Here is a 14,418-nt window from a genome sequence, read left to right as displayed (position 1 = left end):
TCTAGAACAGGCTAAGCTATCAGACCAGTGGTTGTTCCTTAGGGTGCTAGAGGTGGGGGCGGGGCATTGACTGGGAAGTTGCACAAGGGAAGTTTCTGGGGTGATAGAAATTCTGTGTTTTGATGTGTATTTATCTACCTAGTTGAATAGCATACTCGAGATCTGAACATTTTATGACATGTTAAATACACTAATAAAAAAGAAGTTAAAAGCATAAGAACAAAATAATGCAGGGATTATGAAATAGGGTTAGGAAGAAACCACTAAAAAAATACATGCAGCCGGGCAGAGAGGCTCACACCTGTAATCCCAAAACTTTGGGAGGCTGAGGCAGGAGGATTGCTTGAGCCCAGGAGTTTGAGACCAGCCTAGGCAACATTGTGAGATCCTATCTTTACAAAAATTTTGAAAATTAGCCAGGCATAGTGGTGCTCACCTATAGTCCTAGCTACTGAGGAGGCTGAGGCAGGAGGATCACTTGAGCCCAGGAGGCTGAGGCTACAGTGAGCCATGATCCCACCACTATAGTCTCGTTCTGGGTGACAGAACGAGATCCTGTCTCAAAATAATATAATAATAATAATAATAATAATAAAATCTATCTACTTACCTACCTACCTGTGTGTATGTGCAACATTGTAACCAGAGTACTAACAAACACAATTATTGAATTATTAGTACTAAGAAGATTACATGCATCACTCAGACATGCATCTTTAAATGCCTTGCAGGATATTAGAAATACACAGAAACAAGAGAGTGGAAATGCTGGTGATGCTTTCACTAGAACAGTGTTGGTGGGGGTGAGAAGCAAATGCAGATGGAGACAGCGAGGCTAACAAGGTGAACACAGGAAGGAGTAGGATTGGACACAGACTATGGCTCTACAAAGCTGGGGCAGAGCCCAGAGTGGCTCTGGGGAGGGAGGCCCAGGTGCAGACACTTATTTTTAATTTTCTCAAAATAAAGCTGAAAGGGTTCCTGTTGCCTGTTCAGCAGTCAAGCTAAGGGCTTTTTCCTTTCCTGAGGAAGGTGAGAGTTCTGTTCCTACCAATCCAGATCCAAGTCCCAAGAAAATCGTGAATGAAACAATATAACTTCTATACTATATAACCACAGCATTTCCCATTTACAAAGCACAAATGAGATGATTCATGTTATAGAAACGTGTTCCAGCAGAACACAAATATCAACTATGGCCAAGCGTTAGCTACTATTTTGCATTTATTATGTTATTTATATAATTCACAACAACTACATTTAACAGAAGAGGATACTGAAGCTCAGAGAGGCAATGTGATTTGCTCAACTTTACCCAGCCACTCTTTTGTAGACTTTGAGTGAGAACACAGGTTTGTTAATTTCAAATCCCACGTTCTTAATCATTATACTATACTTCCCAGACTACTTCTCCATATCTGCATTTTTCATTTGGGAAAACTGGGGTCCCTATCCCATCAGAGTTGTTGAGCAAGCCATACCTGGCTTTGGTTTTCTCCTTGGCCGTCATCCCAAAACCTTCTGTCTTTAAGTATCTCAATCACCTGGATCCCTGCGCCCGCCTTCTTTGGCTCATTTCCCTCCTGTTTACTGACTGCTTAGGACACGGCTTTCATCTTGAATCCATGCTCCAAGCCCTAAGGGTTTTACCTCTCCCATACCTCCTGCCCTCCATGCTAAGAATAGCAAGCTAGAAGAGTGTTTGCAGTGATATCATCTAGGTGAAAGCCTCCTCTAAATGATGAAGTTCTTATTTGAACATAAGAAATTATGCTATATTGGAGCTTCCCAGGATCTGTCTTCAAGCAAAAATTTGTGATGCTTAAAGGTAATTCTCTCATTGTCTGTTAGAGGACTGACTCCATGAAGATCTTATGTCAGATGGGAACAAGAGATGGTGAATAGTAAGGGGGTGATAGTTTTGGATTGTATCAATTAGTCCATGATTTCTGTACATAAAATTCACCCTAATATGTTATATACACATCCTATACGCTTTTAAACATTTCCTTTGTAGATGAATTCATGTCCTTTGTAGTGACATGGATGAAGCTGGAAACCATCATTCTGAGCAAACTATTGCAAGGACAGAAAACCAAACTCCACATATTCTCACTCATAGGTGGGAATTGAACAACGAGAATACTTGGACACAGGGTGGGGAACATCACACAGTGGGGACTGTCGTGGGGTGGGGGATGGGGGAAGGATAGCATTAGGAGAAAGAACTAATGTAAATCACGAGTTAAGGGGTGCAGCACACCAACATGGCACATGTATACATATGTAACAAACCTGCACATTGCACACATGCATCCTAGAACTTAAAGCATAATAAAAAAATTTCCCTTTTAAAGCAAACACCAATTATAATCCAGTCATGTGTATATTAACAAGATACTTAGATATAAACAAAGTTTAGATGCAGAAGAAAGAAAATATATCAGTAACCTTTCAAGCAGTTGAACCGTTTTCACGGCACATTTCTTGAAGGACATCATGCACACGAATTGCCTTATAAATCAGCCCAGTTCTGATAGCAATTGAAAACTTGAACAATATTAGTTATTCAAGATAAAGTTCAGGATTTCTGATCAAATGTCATATATAAATTTCCAGTGCTAGTGTGAACATTATGCACACTGATCTGAACATTTGGACAAACCGGCTGCATACCCACCCAATGTGCTGATGCAACTTAGATGGATCAGAAAACAATTGTCTGAAATACTTTGTGAATTTATTAAACTAGCCAGAGAGTTTCAGAAAAGCTAAACAGATATAAATATGTTTTGTTTTCTGACTCAGAATCAGATGTCTGACTCAGAACTCAAACAGCATGGGGTGGCAGTGGTCACGGTGGGATGTGCGTGGACGTGTTTGTGTGATAACTGTACTCACTGACATTTGTTCGCAGTCTATCTGGAACATCTGCTACATAGACCGTTTTGAAAATATGTGCTATCTAAATTTCCCTCTTCTTTCAAAGATTGAATTTAAAGGGCATTGTTAGAAAGATCATAAGCAAATGGTCATACGAGCAAAATCCTGGTTTCTACAGGTTTTTGGGGCAGCAAAAGATACAAGTAACAAGTAAGGGATTTCATAAATCTGGACAGGTTATAAATAACTCAAGACAGAAAGGAAGTGTCCACTTTACTTTATCCAGGCAGAAAAAAATACACGTATTAACCCAGGGCAGCTTTCATATTTGACTTTTAAGTGTATTTGAATCTATTATGCTGTGAAGATAAACTGGGAAGACAGCAATAGCAAGTTCATAATATCAAGAACGTGTACTTTGGGATAAGTTAGAAAAGTTAGCTCTTCTAAGAAAATACTGCAAGAAAATCGTAGTGAGGAAGGGGAACAAATTCTTAGCAGTTTATAAGACTCAGATTTAATATTGATTTAATCAAAAGCCAAACTGGAGCAAAAGAATAGTCCTGGGCACAGTGTCTAAAGCAAACACACCTCAAACCAACTTTGGAATGCCTGATGATTCATGTCTCAACATGAACAGTTCTAATCACAAGGGAACCTTCTCCAGTGCCCTCTGAGCAGTAGTAAAATAATACATAGACTATGCAATTTAAAGACTGCCTTGCCAGCCTAACAGAGTGAATCACAATATTTAGAATTATTGAAAACTGGCAACTTCATAAAGGTTTAAAAATTATGACAATAACATATTGAATAACCATTGCTATTTTGACATTTTATTTATTTATTTGTAATTTTTGTAGAGACGGGGTTTTGCCACGTTGTCCAGGCTGGTCTCAAACTTCTGAGCTCAAGCAATCTGCCCACCTCGGCCTCCCAAAATGCTGGGATTACAGGGGTGAGCCATCGTGCCCGGCAAACCATTGCTATTTTAAAACTAGACTATTTCTTAAACTCCTAAATAGCTTTCTCAGATAATAGTGGAAAGGGTACAATAAATCCAAAATAAGCACAAGTCTGACATTTTTCATCTCTAGCCTACCTTAAGCTTATATTTAATTGTTTATTTCTCAAACCAAATAACTTTCTATAAAAAGAGCATTTATACTGCTAGAACAAGAAACTGGCTGAACAAAAGCAATTGTCTGATAAATGACTAAATAAGGTTTATTTTTACCATATTATGTTTCCAGAATGAAACAATTTTATAGCTAATCTGACATGTGTAATGTGACAATTGTCTTCTCACATAAATCTCTGGTAAATGTTTATACACTTTTGGGTAATATAGAAAAATGACAAATATTCCAATTTTTAAAATGCAAAATATGTATGTAGAGAATGCATTAAAACTTTAAAATAATTTTCACACATGTTTGATATTTTGATAAACATTGAATTCATAATTATTTTGCCCAATCCCCCAAGATTACCAAAGAAAATAGACGAGCAAGGCCTTTTCTACCATATGAGAGGAAAAAATTAGCTAATAAAATCAGAGAATAATATATAACAACTCGCAAGTTCAAATATACCATGCATACTAGATTTTTCTCCCTTTTTACTTTTAGAAATTTTGAGAAGTTTTATTTAATTTTAAAAGAAAAAAACAGCCACAGACAAAACCAGCTTATAATAAAAAAGCAAAAAGGGAAGTTAATGGTTAAACCCATGCATGCACCTAGCTACTCAGCAAACCTCTCTCTGAAAGCCTCACAATATTGCCTTCTCAAACCATTTCATTGTCACAAATTCAGGAATAATATCCTAGCTGTAATCTAGAAAAACATCTGGAGTCCTATGCCCCGCCTCAGGGTGAACAAAAACTGGGGCATAAATGAATATTTGCTACTCACTCTTCAGTTTCCTTGTCTTCTGCTGAAGTGCCTGGCAAGTGTTCGATAATTCAGTATTTATAGTTTGAAGTTTCCGTTGTTCCGAAATTGCTTCCTCTAATTTATGCAGTAAAGACGTAGCTTTTTCACTGGCAGAGTGAGCTTCTCGATCTCGATCCTTGCCCTGGATATGGACAGTTAGTACTGGGTTGTAGCAGTGTGGCCAGGAAAGAAAGCAATGGAGTGCTCACTCTTGTGATGCAGGCGAAACTGAAAATGTGTTTTTCTTCTCAGGGAAGTGATAAGCCTCTCCTGAACTTCTGCAATTCTGTGTTTGCATGGGCTTGGTATGCCTGAGCTATTTCTACAGCGGTTGAAGTCCTGATATGTCAAGTTGCCTCTTTCTGCAGAGTCGCCTCTTTCATCAGCAGGCTGTTGACACCGCCTCTCTCACAACTCCCCCTTTACTTCCTCTGCTCACTGTTAGTCGCTAGGGACTGAACTTGCAGTTCCTCTTTGCTTTCTTTTTTGTTTGTTGTTGTTGTTCCTCCTCCATTTTTATTTCATGGTTTGCAGGGCATCTAAGGAGATGTCCCCTGAATCTAATGTAGCCATGAGCCACCCTACCTGCTCCTTCGCATCCTCCAGCCATTGGCTGGCTTCTTGGAGTCTCTTCCTAAGGATGCCTTCCTGGTTGACAGCATCTTCTTGCAGTTGTTTAATGGCTTCTAGTTGTTTCTGACTGGAGTTAAAAAAAAAAAAAAAAAAGTCCAAACCACAAGTCGTCAGTGACATTTCAACTAAGAGTCACCCTGTGAAACTGTGACAAATTCAAACTTAACACCACTTCCTTAGAGATCAGAGGAAAAAGTGAAAGTATTTACATATAAATGCTTCACAAATATAAAATCTTAAGCAAAGCGTATTGGTCGCTTAGCCTGACACCCTCACTTTACAGATAAGGACTTCCAGTTTCATCTTTTACATTGGTGTGTTCGGTTCCCACCCGTTGCATTCATAGCACTTAACATCAGTTGCCAGTTGCTCAGAAGATGGCTCTACAATGAGGTCAGGGTGACAGGTGCAGTATTCACACATCACAGCTAGCTTTTACAGAAAAAGAAAGGAATGGGGTAAAGGTGGGGGGAGGGAAAAGAAAAGGAAAGAGAACTTTGTTTCATGACCTTAAACTTTCTCCTTAAGGGTTGCCAATCATAGTATAAACACATGCCACGAGCACAGGAAGGACCGCCCCCAGGCACAGATGAAAGCTGGCGGTTGATATTTCTACTTTAGTCCTCTCTTTGCTGAAGCTCTTCTCCCCACCACCCTTCCCCACCACAAATCTCATGGTGCCATTACACTACACCTCATTTGGGTCCAATTCTATAGAACATGTAAAAATGCACTTACTCTCTGTTCGCAGATGAGATTATTTAATGTGTGTTACATGCCAGCACATCAATGATTATCTGGAAACAATTTGACTTGAATATGGACCTTAACTCAAAGTGGTGATAAATGTTGGGAGTTGCAAAACAACAAGGAAGACATTGTCAGCTGTAGGCCTTGTGCATGCCTCTCAAACGTTAACATTTAGTCAGAATGCCACTGCACACTGGCACAAATCCAGCCCTGGTTTCAAGAAGGACCACGTGAGAGGGAAGAATGTTCTCACAGAATGCTTACCATACTGGTAAACAAGTAAACAAAATCCTAAGCAAAAATAAAAACTGCCTACATCACCACACATTCCACTGAGCATCCCTCAATAGCTCATAGTTGTCACTCTCTCTCTCTCTCTTTTTTTTTTTTTAACTGTGGTAGGAACATTGAACAGGAAATTTACCCACTTAACAAAACTTTAAGTGTACGATACAGTGTTAATAACTATAGGCATAATGTTGTACAGCAGATCTCTAGAACATCTTCATCTTGCATAACTGAAACTTTATACCTATTGTATAAAGTTTACATGAGTAGCAACTCCTCATGTCCCCTCCCCTAGCCCCTGGCAACCACCATTCTTCTTCTATTTCTAGGAGTTTAACTGTTTTAGATACCTCAGATAACTGGGATCACGCAGTATTTGTTGTTCTGTGACTCACTTATTTTACTTGGGATAGCGTCCTCCAGGTTTATCCATGTTGTCATATGTGGTAGAATTCCCTTTTTTTTTTTTAAGGCTGAATAATATTCCCTTAAAAATTTTCTTTAATCATCCGTGGACATTCAGGTTGTTCCCAAATCTTGGCTATTGAGAATAATGCTGCAATGAACATGCGAATGCAAATAGCTATTCCAGGTCCTGATTTTAATTATTTTGGATAACTACCCAGAATTGGGGTCCCTAGATCAAATGGTAGTTTAATTTTTAATATTTTGAGAAAACTCTGTAACTTTTTTTTTTTTTTTTTTTTTTTTTTTTGAGATGGAGTCTTGCTCTGTCTCCAGGCTGGAGGGCAGTGGTGCGATCTCGGCTCACTGCAACCTTCACCTCCTGGGTTCAAGCGATTCTCCTGCCTCAGCCTCCTAGGCAGCTGGGACTACAGGCGTGTGCCACCAAGCCCAGCTAATTTTTTGTATTTTAGTAGAGACGGGGTTTCACCATGTTGGCCAGGATGGTCTCAATCTCCTGACCTCGTGATCCGCCTGTCTCGTCCTCCCAAAGTGCTAGGATTACAGGCATAAGCCACAGCGCCTGGCCCTCCATAACATTTTCTATAGTGCCTGCACCACTTTCCATTCCCACAACTGTGCCCTCGGACTCCAGTATCTCTACATCCTCACTAACACTTTTTTTTTTCTTTTTATTTATTTATTTATTTATTTTTTGAGACAGAGTTTTGCTCTGTCGCCCAGGCTGGGGTGCAGTGGCACAATCTTGGCTCACTGTAAGCTCCACCTCCTGAGTTCACACCATTCTCCTGCCTCAGCCTCCTGAGTAGCTGGGACTACAGGCGCCCACCACCATGCCTGGCTAATTTTTATTTTTTGTATTTTTAGTAGAGACGGGGTTTCACCGTGTTAGCCAGGATGGTCTTGATCTCCTGACCTCGTGATCCAACTGCTTCAGCCTCCCAAAGTGCTGGGATTATAGGCGTGAGCCACCGCACCCGGCCATCTTTTAAAATAATAGCCATCCTAAGAGGTATGATACAATATCTAATTATAGTCTTAACTTGCATTTTCCTAATGATTATTTGAGTATCTGTTCATACACCTGTTGGCCATTTATTGTCTTCTTTTGAGAAATGTCTATTCAAGTCTTTTGCCTATTTTTAAATCTAGTTATTTGTGGGTTTTTTTTTTGTTGTTCTTGAGTTGTAGGGGTTTCTTATATTTTCTAAATATTAACCCCTTAAGTGAAAGACCTCTTCAAGGAGAACTACAAACCACTGCTTAAGCAAAATCAGAGAGGACACAAACAAATGGAAAAACATTCCATGCTCATGGATAGGAAGAATCAATATCATGAAAATAGCCATACTGCCCAAAGTAATTTATAGATTCAATGCTATTCCCATTAAACTGCCATTAGCATTCTTCACAGAATTAGAATAAACTAGTTAACAATTCATATGGAATCAAAAAAAGAACCCAAATATCCAAGACAATCCTAAGAAAAATTAACAAAGCTGGAGGCATCATGGTGCCTGACTTTAAACTATACTACAAGGCTACAGTAACCAAATAGCATGGTACTGGTACAAAAACAGATACATAGACCAATAGAACAGAATAGAGAACTCAGAAATAAGACTGTACACCTGCAACCATCTGATCTTTGACAAATCTGACAAAAACAAGCAATGGGAAAAGGATTCCCTATTTAATAAATGGTGCTGGGAGAACTGGCTAGCCACATGCAGAAAACTGAAACTGGTTCCCTTCCTCAGACCTTATACAAAAATTAACTCAATATAGATTAAAGACTTAAGTGTAAAACCCCAAACTATAAAAACCCTGGAAGAAAATCCAAGCAATACATTTCAGGACATAGGCATGGGCAAAGATTTCATGATGAAAACACCAGAAGCAATTGCAATAAAAGCAAAAATTGACAAATAGGATCTAATTAAACTAAAGAGTTTCTGCACAGCAAAAGAAACTATCATCTGAGTCGACAGACAACCTAGAGAATGGGAGAACATTTTTACGATCGATCCATTGGACAAAGGTTTAATATCCAGAGTCTGCAAGGAACTTTAACAAATTTACAAAAAAATAATAAAAAATAAAAAACATTAAAAACCACTTTTTTAAGCCAGATGCAGTGGCTTACACTTGTAATCCCAGTGCTTTGGGAGGCTGAGGTGGGCAGATCGCTTGAGGTCAGGAGTTAGAGACCAGCCTGGCCAATGTGGTGAAAGCCTGTCTCTATTTAAAATACAAAAATTAGCTGGGCGTGGTGGTGCGTGCCTGTAGTCCCAGCTACTCAGAAGGCTGAGGCAGGAGAATTGCTTGAACCTGGGAGGTGGAGGTTGCAGTGAGCTGAGATCAAGACCATGCCATTGCACTCCAGCCTGAGCAACAGAGCAAGACTCTGTCTCAAAAAAATAAAAAAAATAAAAAGTGGGCAAACGACATGAACAGATACTTCTCAAAATAAGACATTCACGCAGCCAACAAACATGAAAAAAAGCTCAACATCACTGATCATTAGAGAAATGCAAATCAAAATCACAATAAGATACCACCTCATGCCAGTCAGAATGGCAATTATTAAAAATCTCAAATAATAGATGCTGGCAAGGTTGCAGAGAAAAAGGAATGCTTTTATACTGTTGGTGGGGTATGAATTAGTTCATTCATTGTGGAAGACAGTGTGGTAATTCCTCAAAGATCTAGATAGAGGTAGAAATACCATTTGACCCAGCAAGCCCATTACTGAGTATATACCCAAAGAATATAAATCATTCTATTATAAAGATACATGCATGCATATGTTCATTGTAGCACTATTCATAATAGCAAAGACATGGAATCAACCAAAATGCCCATCAGTGATAGACTAAAGAAAATGTGATACATATATACTATGGAATACTACACAGTCATAAAAAGGAACAAGGTCACGCCCTTTGCAGGGACATGGATGGAACTGGAAGCTGCTACTCTCAGCAAACTAGCACAGGAACAGAAAATTAACATCACATGTTCTCACTTATAAGTGGGAACTGAATGATGAGAACACATGGACACATGGGGGGGAACAACACACACTGGAGCCTGTCAAGTGGGTGAGGAGGGAGAGCATCAGGAAGAATAGCAAATGGACGCTGGGCTTAATACCCAGGTGATGAGTTGATCTGTGCAGCAAACCACTGTGGCACACATTTACCTATGTAACAAACCTGCATATCCTGCACATGTACCCTGGAACTTAAAAGTTAAAGGAAAAAACAAAAACAAAAAACAACAAAAAATTAACCCCTTATCACTTGTATAGTTTACAAATATTTTCTCCCATTCCATAGGTTGTCTTTTCATTGCATTGTATTCTTTGCTGTGCAGAAGTTTTTTGGACTGATGTAGTCCAACATGTCTATTTTGCTTTTGTTGCATGTGCTTTTGGTGTCATATCCAAGAAATCTTGCCAAGACCAACATTATGAAGCTTTCCCCCATGTTTTCTTCTAGGTGTTTTCAGTTCCAAGTCTTACATTTATATCTTTAATCCATTTTAATTGATTTTTGTTTATTGTATAAGAGTCCAATTTCATTCTTTTGTCTGTGGATGTCCAGTTATCCCAGCACCATTTGTTGAAGAGATTATCCTTTCCCTAGTACCTATGTTGAAGATCAATTGACCATCTATGCATTAGTTTATTTCTAGACTCTCTATTCTGTTTCATTCTGTTTCACTGGTCTATATGTCGGTCTTTATGCTAGTACCATACTGGTTTAATTACTGTAGCTTTGTAATATATTTTGAAATCAGGAATGGTAATGTCTCTATCTTTGTTCTTTCTTCTCAAGATTGTCTTCGGCTATTCAGGATCCCTCATGGTTCTGTAAGAATCTTAGGGCCAGGCGCAGTGGCTCACGCCTGTAATCCCAGCACTCTGGGAGACTGAGGTGCATGGATCACGAGGTCAGGAGCTGGAGACCATTCTGGTTAACACGGTGAAACCCCATCTCTATTAAAAATACAAAAAAATTAGCCGGGTGTGGTGACGGGCACCTGTAGTCCCAGCTACTGGGGAGGCTGAGGCAGGAGAAAGGCATGAACCCAGGAGGTGGAGCGTGCAGTGAGCTGAGATCATGCCACTGCACTCCAGCCTGGGCAACAGAGCGAGACTCCGTCTCAAAAAAAACCCAAAAAACCAAAAACAGAATTTTAGGATTTTTTTCTATTTCTGTAAAAAAATTCCATCGGAATTTTTGTTAGGGATTGCATTGAATCTATAGATTGCTTTGGGTACTATGGACATTTTAACAACATTAACTCTTCCAATCTATGAACATAGGATGCCTTTTCATTTATTTGTGTCTTCTTTAATTTCTCTCATCAATATTTTGTAGTTTTTATTATATGTGTTTTACCTCTTTAAATTTATTCTAAAGTATTCTTTTTGAAGTTATTGTAAATGAGAGTGTTAATTTCTTTTTTTTTTTTTTTTTTTTTTGAGACGGAGTCTCGCTCTGTAGCCCAGGCTGGAGTGCAGTGGCCGGATCTCAGCTCACTGCAAGCTCCGCCTCCCGGGTTCAAGCCATTCTCCGGCCTCAGCCTCCCGAGTAGCTGGGACTACAGGCGCCCGCCACCTCGCCCGGCTAGTTTTTTGTATTTCTTAGTAGAGACGGGGTTTCACCGTGTTAGCCAGGATGGTCTCGATCTCTTGACCTCGTGATCCGCCCGTCTCGGCCTCCCAAAGTGCTGGGATTACAGGCTTGAGCCACCGCGCCCGGCCGAGAGTGTTAATTTCTTTTTCAGATAGTTCAGTGTTGCTCATATATAAATAAAACTTACTATTGTATGTTGATTTTGTGTCATGCAACTTTACTAAATTTATTCTAACAGGGTTTTTTGTGAAATCATTAGGGTTTTCTATAAATAAGATCATGTTATCTGCAGAGATCATTTTACTTCTTCCTTTTTTTATTTACATGCCTTTTTTTTTTTTTTTTTTTTTTTCTTGCCTGAATGCTATGGCTAGAACTACACTGAACAGAAGTGGTGAGAGTGGGCATTCTTGTTTTGTTGCTGATCTTAGAGGAAAAACTTTGTCTTTTACCATTGAGTGATGTTCACTGGGTTTTTCATATATTACTTTTATTATGTTGAGATAATTTTCTTCTATTCCTAGTTTCTTAAGAGTTTTTACACAAAATACTGTTAAATTTTATCAAATGTTTTTTCTGCACCTACAGAGATGATCACACACAATATGTATCCTCCATTCTGTTAATGTGGTATATCACAATAATCAGTTCGCATATGTTGAACCATCCTTACATCCCAAAAATAAATCCTACTTGGTCGTGGTGTATAAGCCTTTTAATGGGCTTTTGAAGTTGACTTATGTTTGCTTATATTTTCTTGAGGATTTTGCGTCATCAGGGATACTGGCCTGGCTTTGGTATCAAGGTAATGCTGGCCTCATGAAATGAATTTGGAAATGTATCTTCCTTTTCCTTTCTTCTTTTTTTTTTTTTTTTTTTTTTGTGAAGAATTTCAGAAGGATTAGCATTAATCTTCTTTAAATGTTTGGTAGAATTCACCAGTGAAGCCATCTCATACTGGGCTTTTCTTTTTTGGGAGGTGTTTAATTACATCTGGCTGGTTGTAGATCTTTTCAGATTTTCCATTTCTTCACGATTCATAAAGAAATATGATGGGGTGTACGTTTCTGGGAATTTTTTCCATTTCTTCTAGGTTATCCAATTTGTTGGCATAAAATTGTTTATACTAGTCTTTTATGATCCTTTGTATTTCTGCAGTTCTAGTTGTAATTTCTCCTCCTTCATTTCTGATTTTGAGTCCTCTTAGTTTAGCTAAAGGTTTGTCTGTCTTGTCTTTTCAAAAATCCATCTCTTAGTTTTGCTGCTTTTTAATTGCTTTTCTATTTTAAACAACTTTTTGCTCTAACTTTTATTATTTCCTTTCTTCTGAGAAGGAACTTTGGGCTTAAGTTGTTCTTTTTCTAGTTCATTGAAGTGTAAAAAGTTAGGTTTATCTGAAATCTATCTTCTTTTTTAATACGTGTTTATCACTATAAAATGTCCTCTTAGTACTGCTTTTTCTACATCCCAAAGTTTTTGGTATGTGCTTTTGTTTTCATTTGTCTCAAGTGTCATTTTCTTTATTTCTTCATTGACCTATTTGCTGTTCAGGAATCTGTTGTTTAATTCTCACATATTTGTGAATATTCCATTTTCCTTCTGCTAGAGATTTCTAGTTTGATTCCATTGTGGTAGGAAAAAGATAATTAGTATGATTTCAATAATCTTAAATTTGTTAATATTTGTTTTGTGACCTAATGTATGATATATCCTGAAGAATGTTCCATGTGCATTTAAGAAGGATGTATATTCTACTGCAGTTGGGCAGAATGTTCTATGTTAGGTCCATTTACTCTCTAGTGCTACTCAAGTCTGCTATTTCCTTATTTTCTGTCTAGATGTTCCATCCATTATTGAACATGAAATACTAAAGTCTCTTATTATTGTATTGCTATTTCTTCTATTTCCCCTTTCAGTTCTGTCAGTGTTTGCTTTATATATTTAGGTTCTCTAATGTTGGGTGTGTAGATATATTTTCCTGGTGAGTTGATCCTTTTATTATATAATGTCCTTCTTTGTTTCTTATGACAGTATTTGACTTAAAGTCTATTTTGTCTGATATAGTTACCCATACTCTCTTTTGGCTGCCATTTGCTTGGAATATCTTTTTTCATCTCTTCACCTTCAGCTTATATATGTACTTAAATCTAAAGTGAGTCTCTTGAGCCAGCATATAGTTGAATCTTGGCTTTTTAAAATTTAATATGTTCAGCCCTCTATGTCTTTTGATTGGTAAGTTTAATCCTTATATTTGAAGTAATTATTGATAGGGAAGGACTTACTACTGCCATTTTATTATTTTTCTGTCTTGTAGTTATTTTGTCCCTCTTTTTCTCTCTAGTTGCCTGCCTTTGAGTTTTGTTGACTTCTCTGTATTTTGCTGACTTCTCTGGCTCCTTTCTTTGTGTGTGTATCTGCTCTATAGGTATGTTCTTTGGGGTTATCATGGAGCTTACATAGCTCCATGTAATTATAAGATCTTATAATTATAATATTATCATTATATTATAATATTATTATTATATTATTATATTATTAATTATAATTATAATTATAAGATATTATAATTATATTATATATATTATATATAATATAATATATATAATATATATAATATAATAATATATTATATTAATATAATCTATTATAAGATATTATAATTATATTATAATATATAAGATATTATAATTATAATTATATTATATATATTTATATATATTATATATAATTATATATATAATATAATTATATCTTCTAATTATAATTATAATAGCCTATTTTATTATAATTATAATAGCCTATTTTAACCTAACAACCTAAATTCCATCACATATAAAAACTCTATACTATGTCTT

General features: G+C 37.4%; 1 protein-coding gene across 4 annotated transcripts in view; it reads right to left on the bottom strand.

Annotated features, from left to right (window-relative positions):
- Positions 1 to 14,418, bottom strand: part of LRMP (lymphoid restricted membrane protein) — a 75,963-nt gene that overhangs the window by 51,140 nt on the left and 10,405 nt on the right. For 3 of the 4 annotated variants that reach the window (XM_025401198.1, XM_025401197.1, XM_025401199.1), the window contains exon 1: positions 4,800 to 5,644. Coding sequence is in view for 1 of the 4 variants with exons in the window: in XM_025401196.1 (XP_025256981.1) it covers positions 4,800 to 4,962; positions 5,406 to 5,520 (278 nt within the window). In the remaining 3 variants the exon portion in view is untranslated. Of the gene's footprint in view, positions 1 to 4,799; positions 5,645 to 14,418 lie in introns of those variants that run through there. The other variant, XM_025401196.1, reaches the window with a different exon arrangement.

This window comes from Theropithecus gelada, chromosome 11, assembly GCF_003255815.1.
Source record: "Theropithecus gelada isolate Dixy chromosome 11, Tgel_1.0, whole genome shotgun sequence".
Classification (NCBI taxonomy): Eukaryota; Metazoa; Chordata; class Mammalia; order Primates; family Cercopithecidae; genus Theropithecus; species Theropithecus gelada.
Note: the sequence above shows the minus strand (reverse complement) of the source record. Positions and strands in the feature narration are given on the sequence as shown.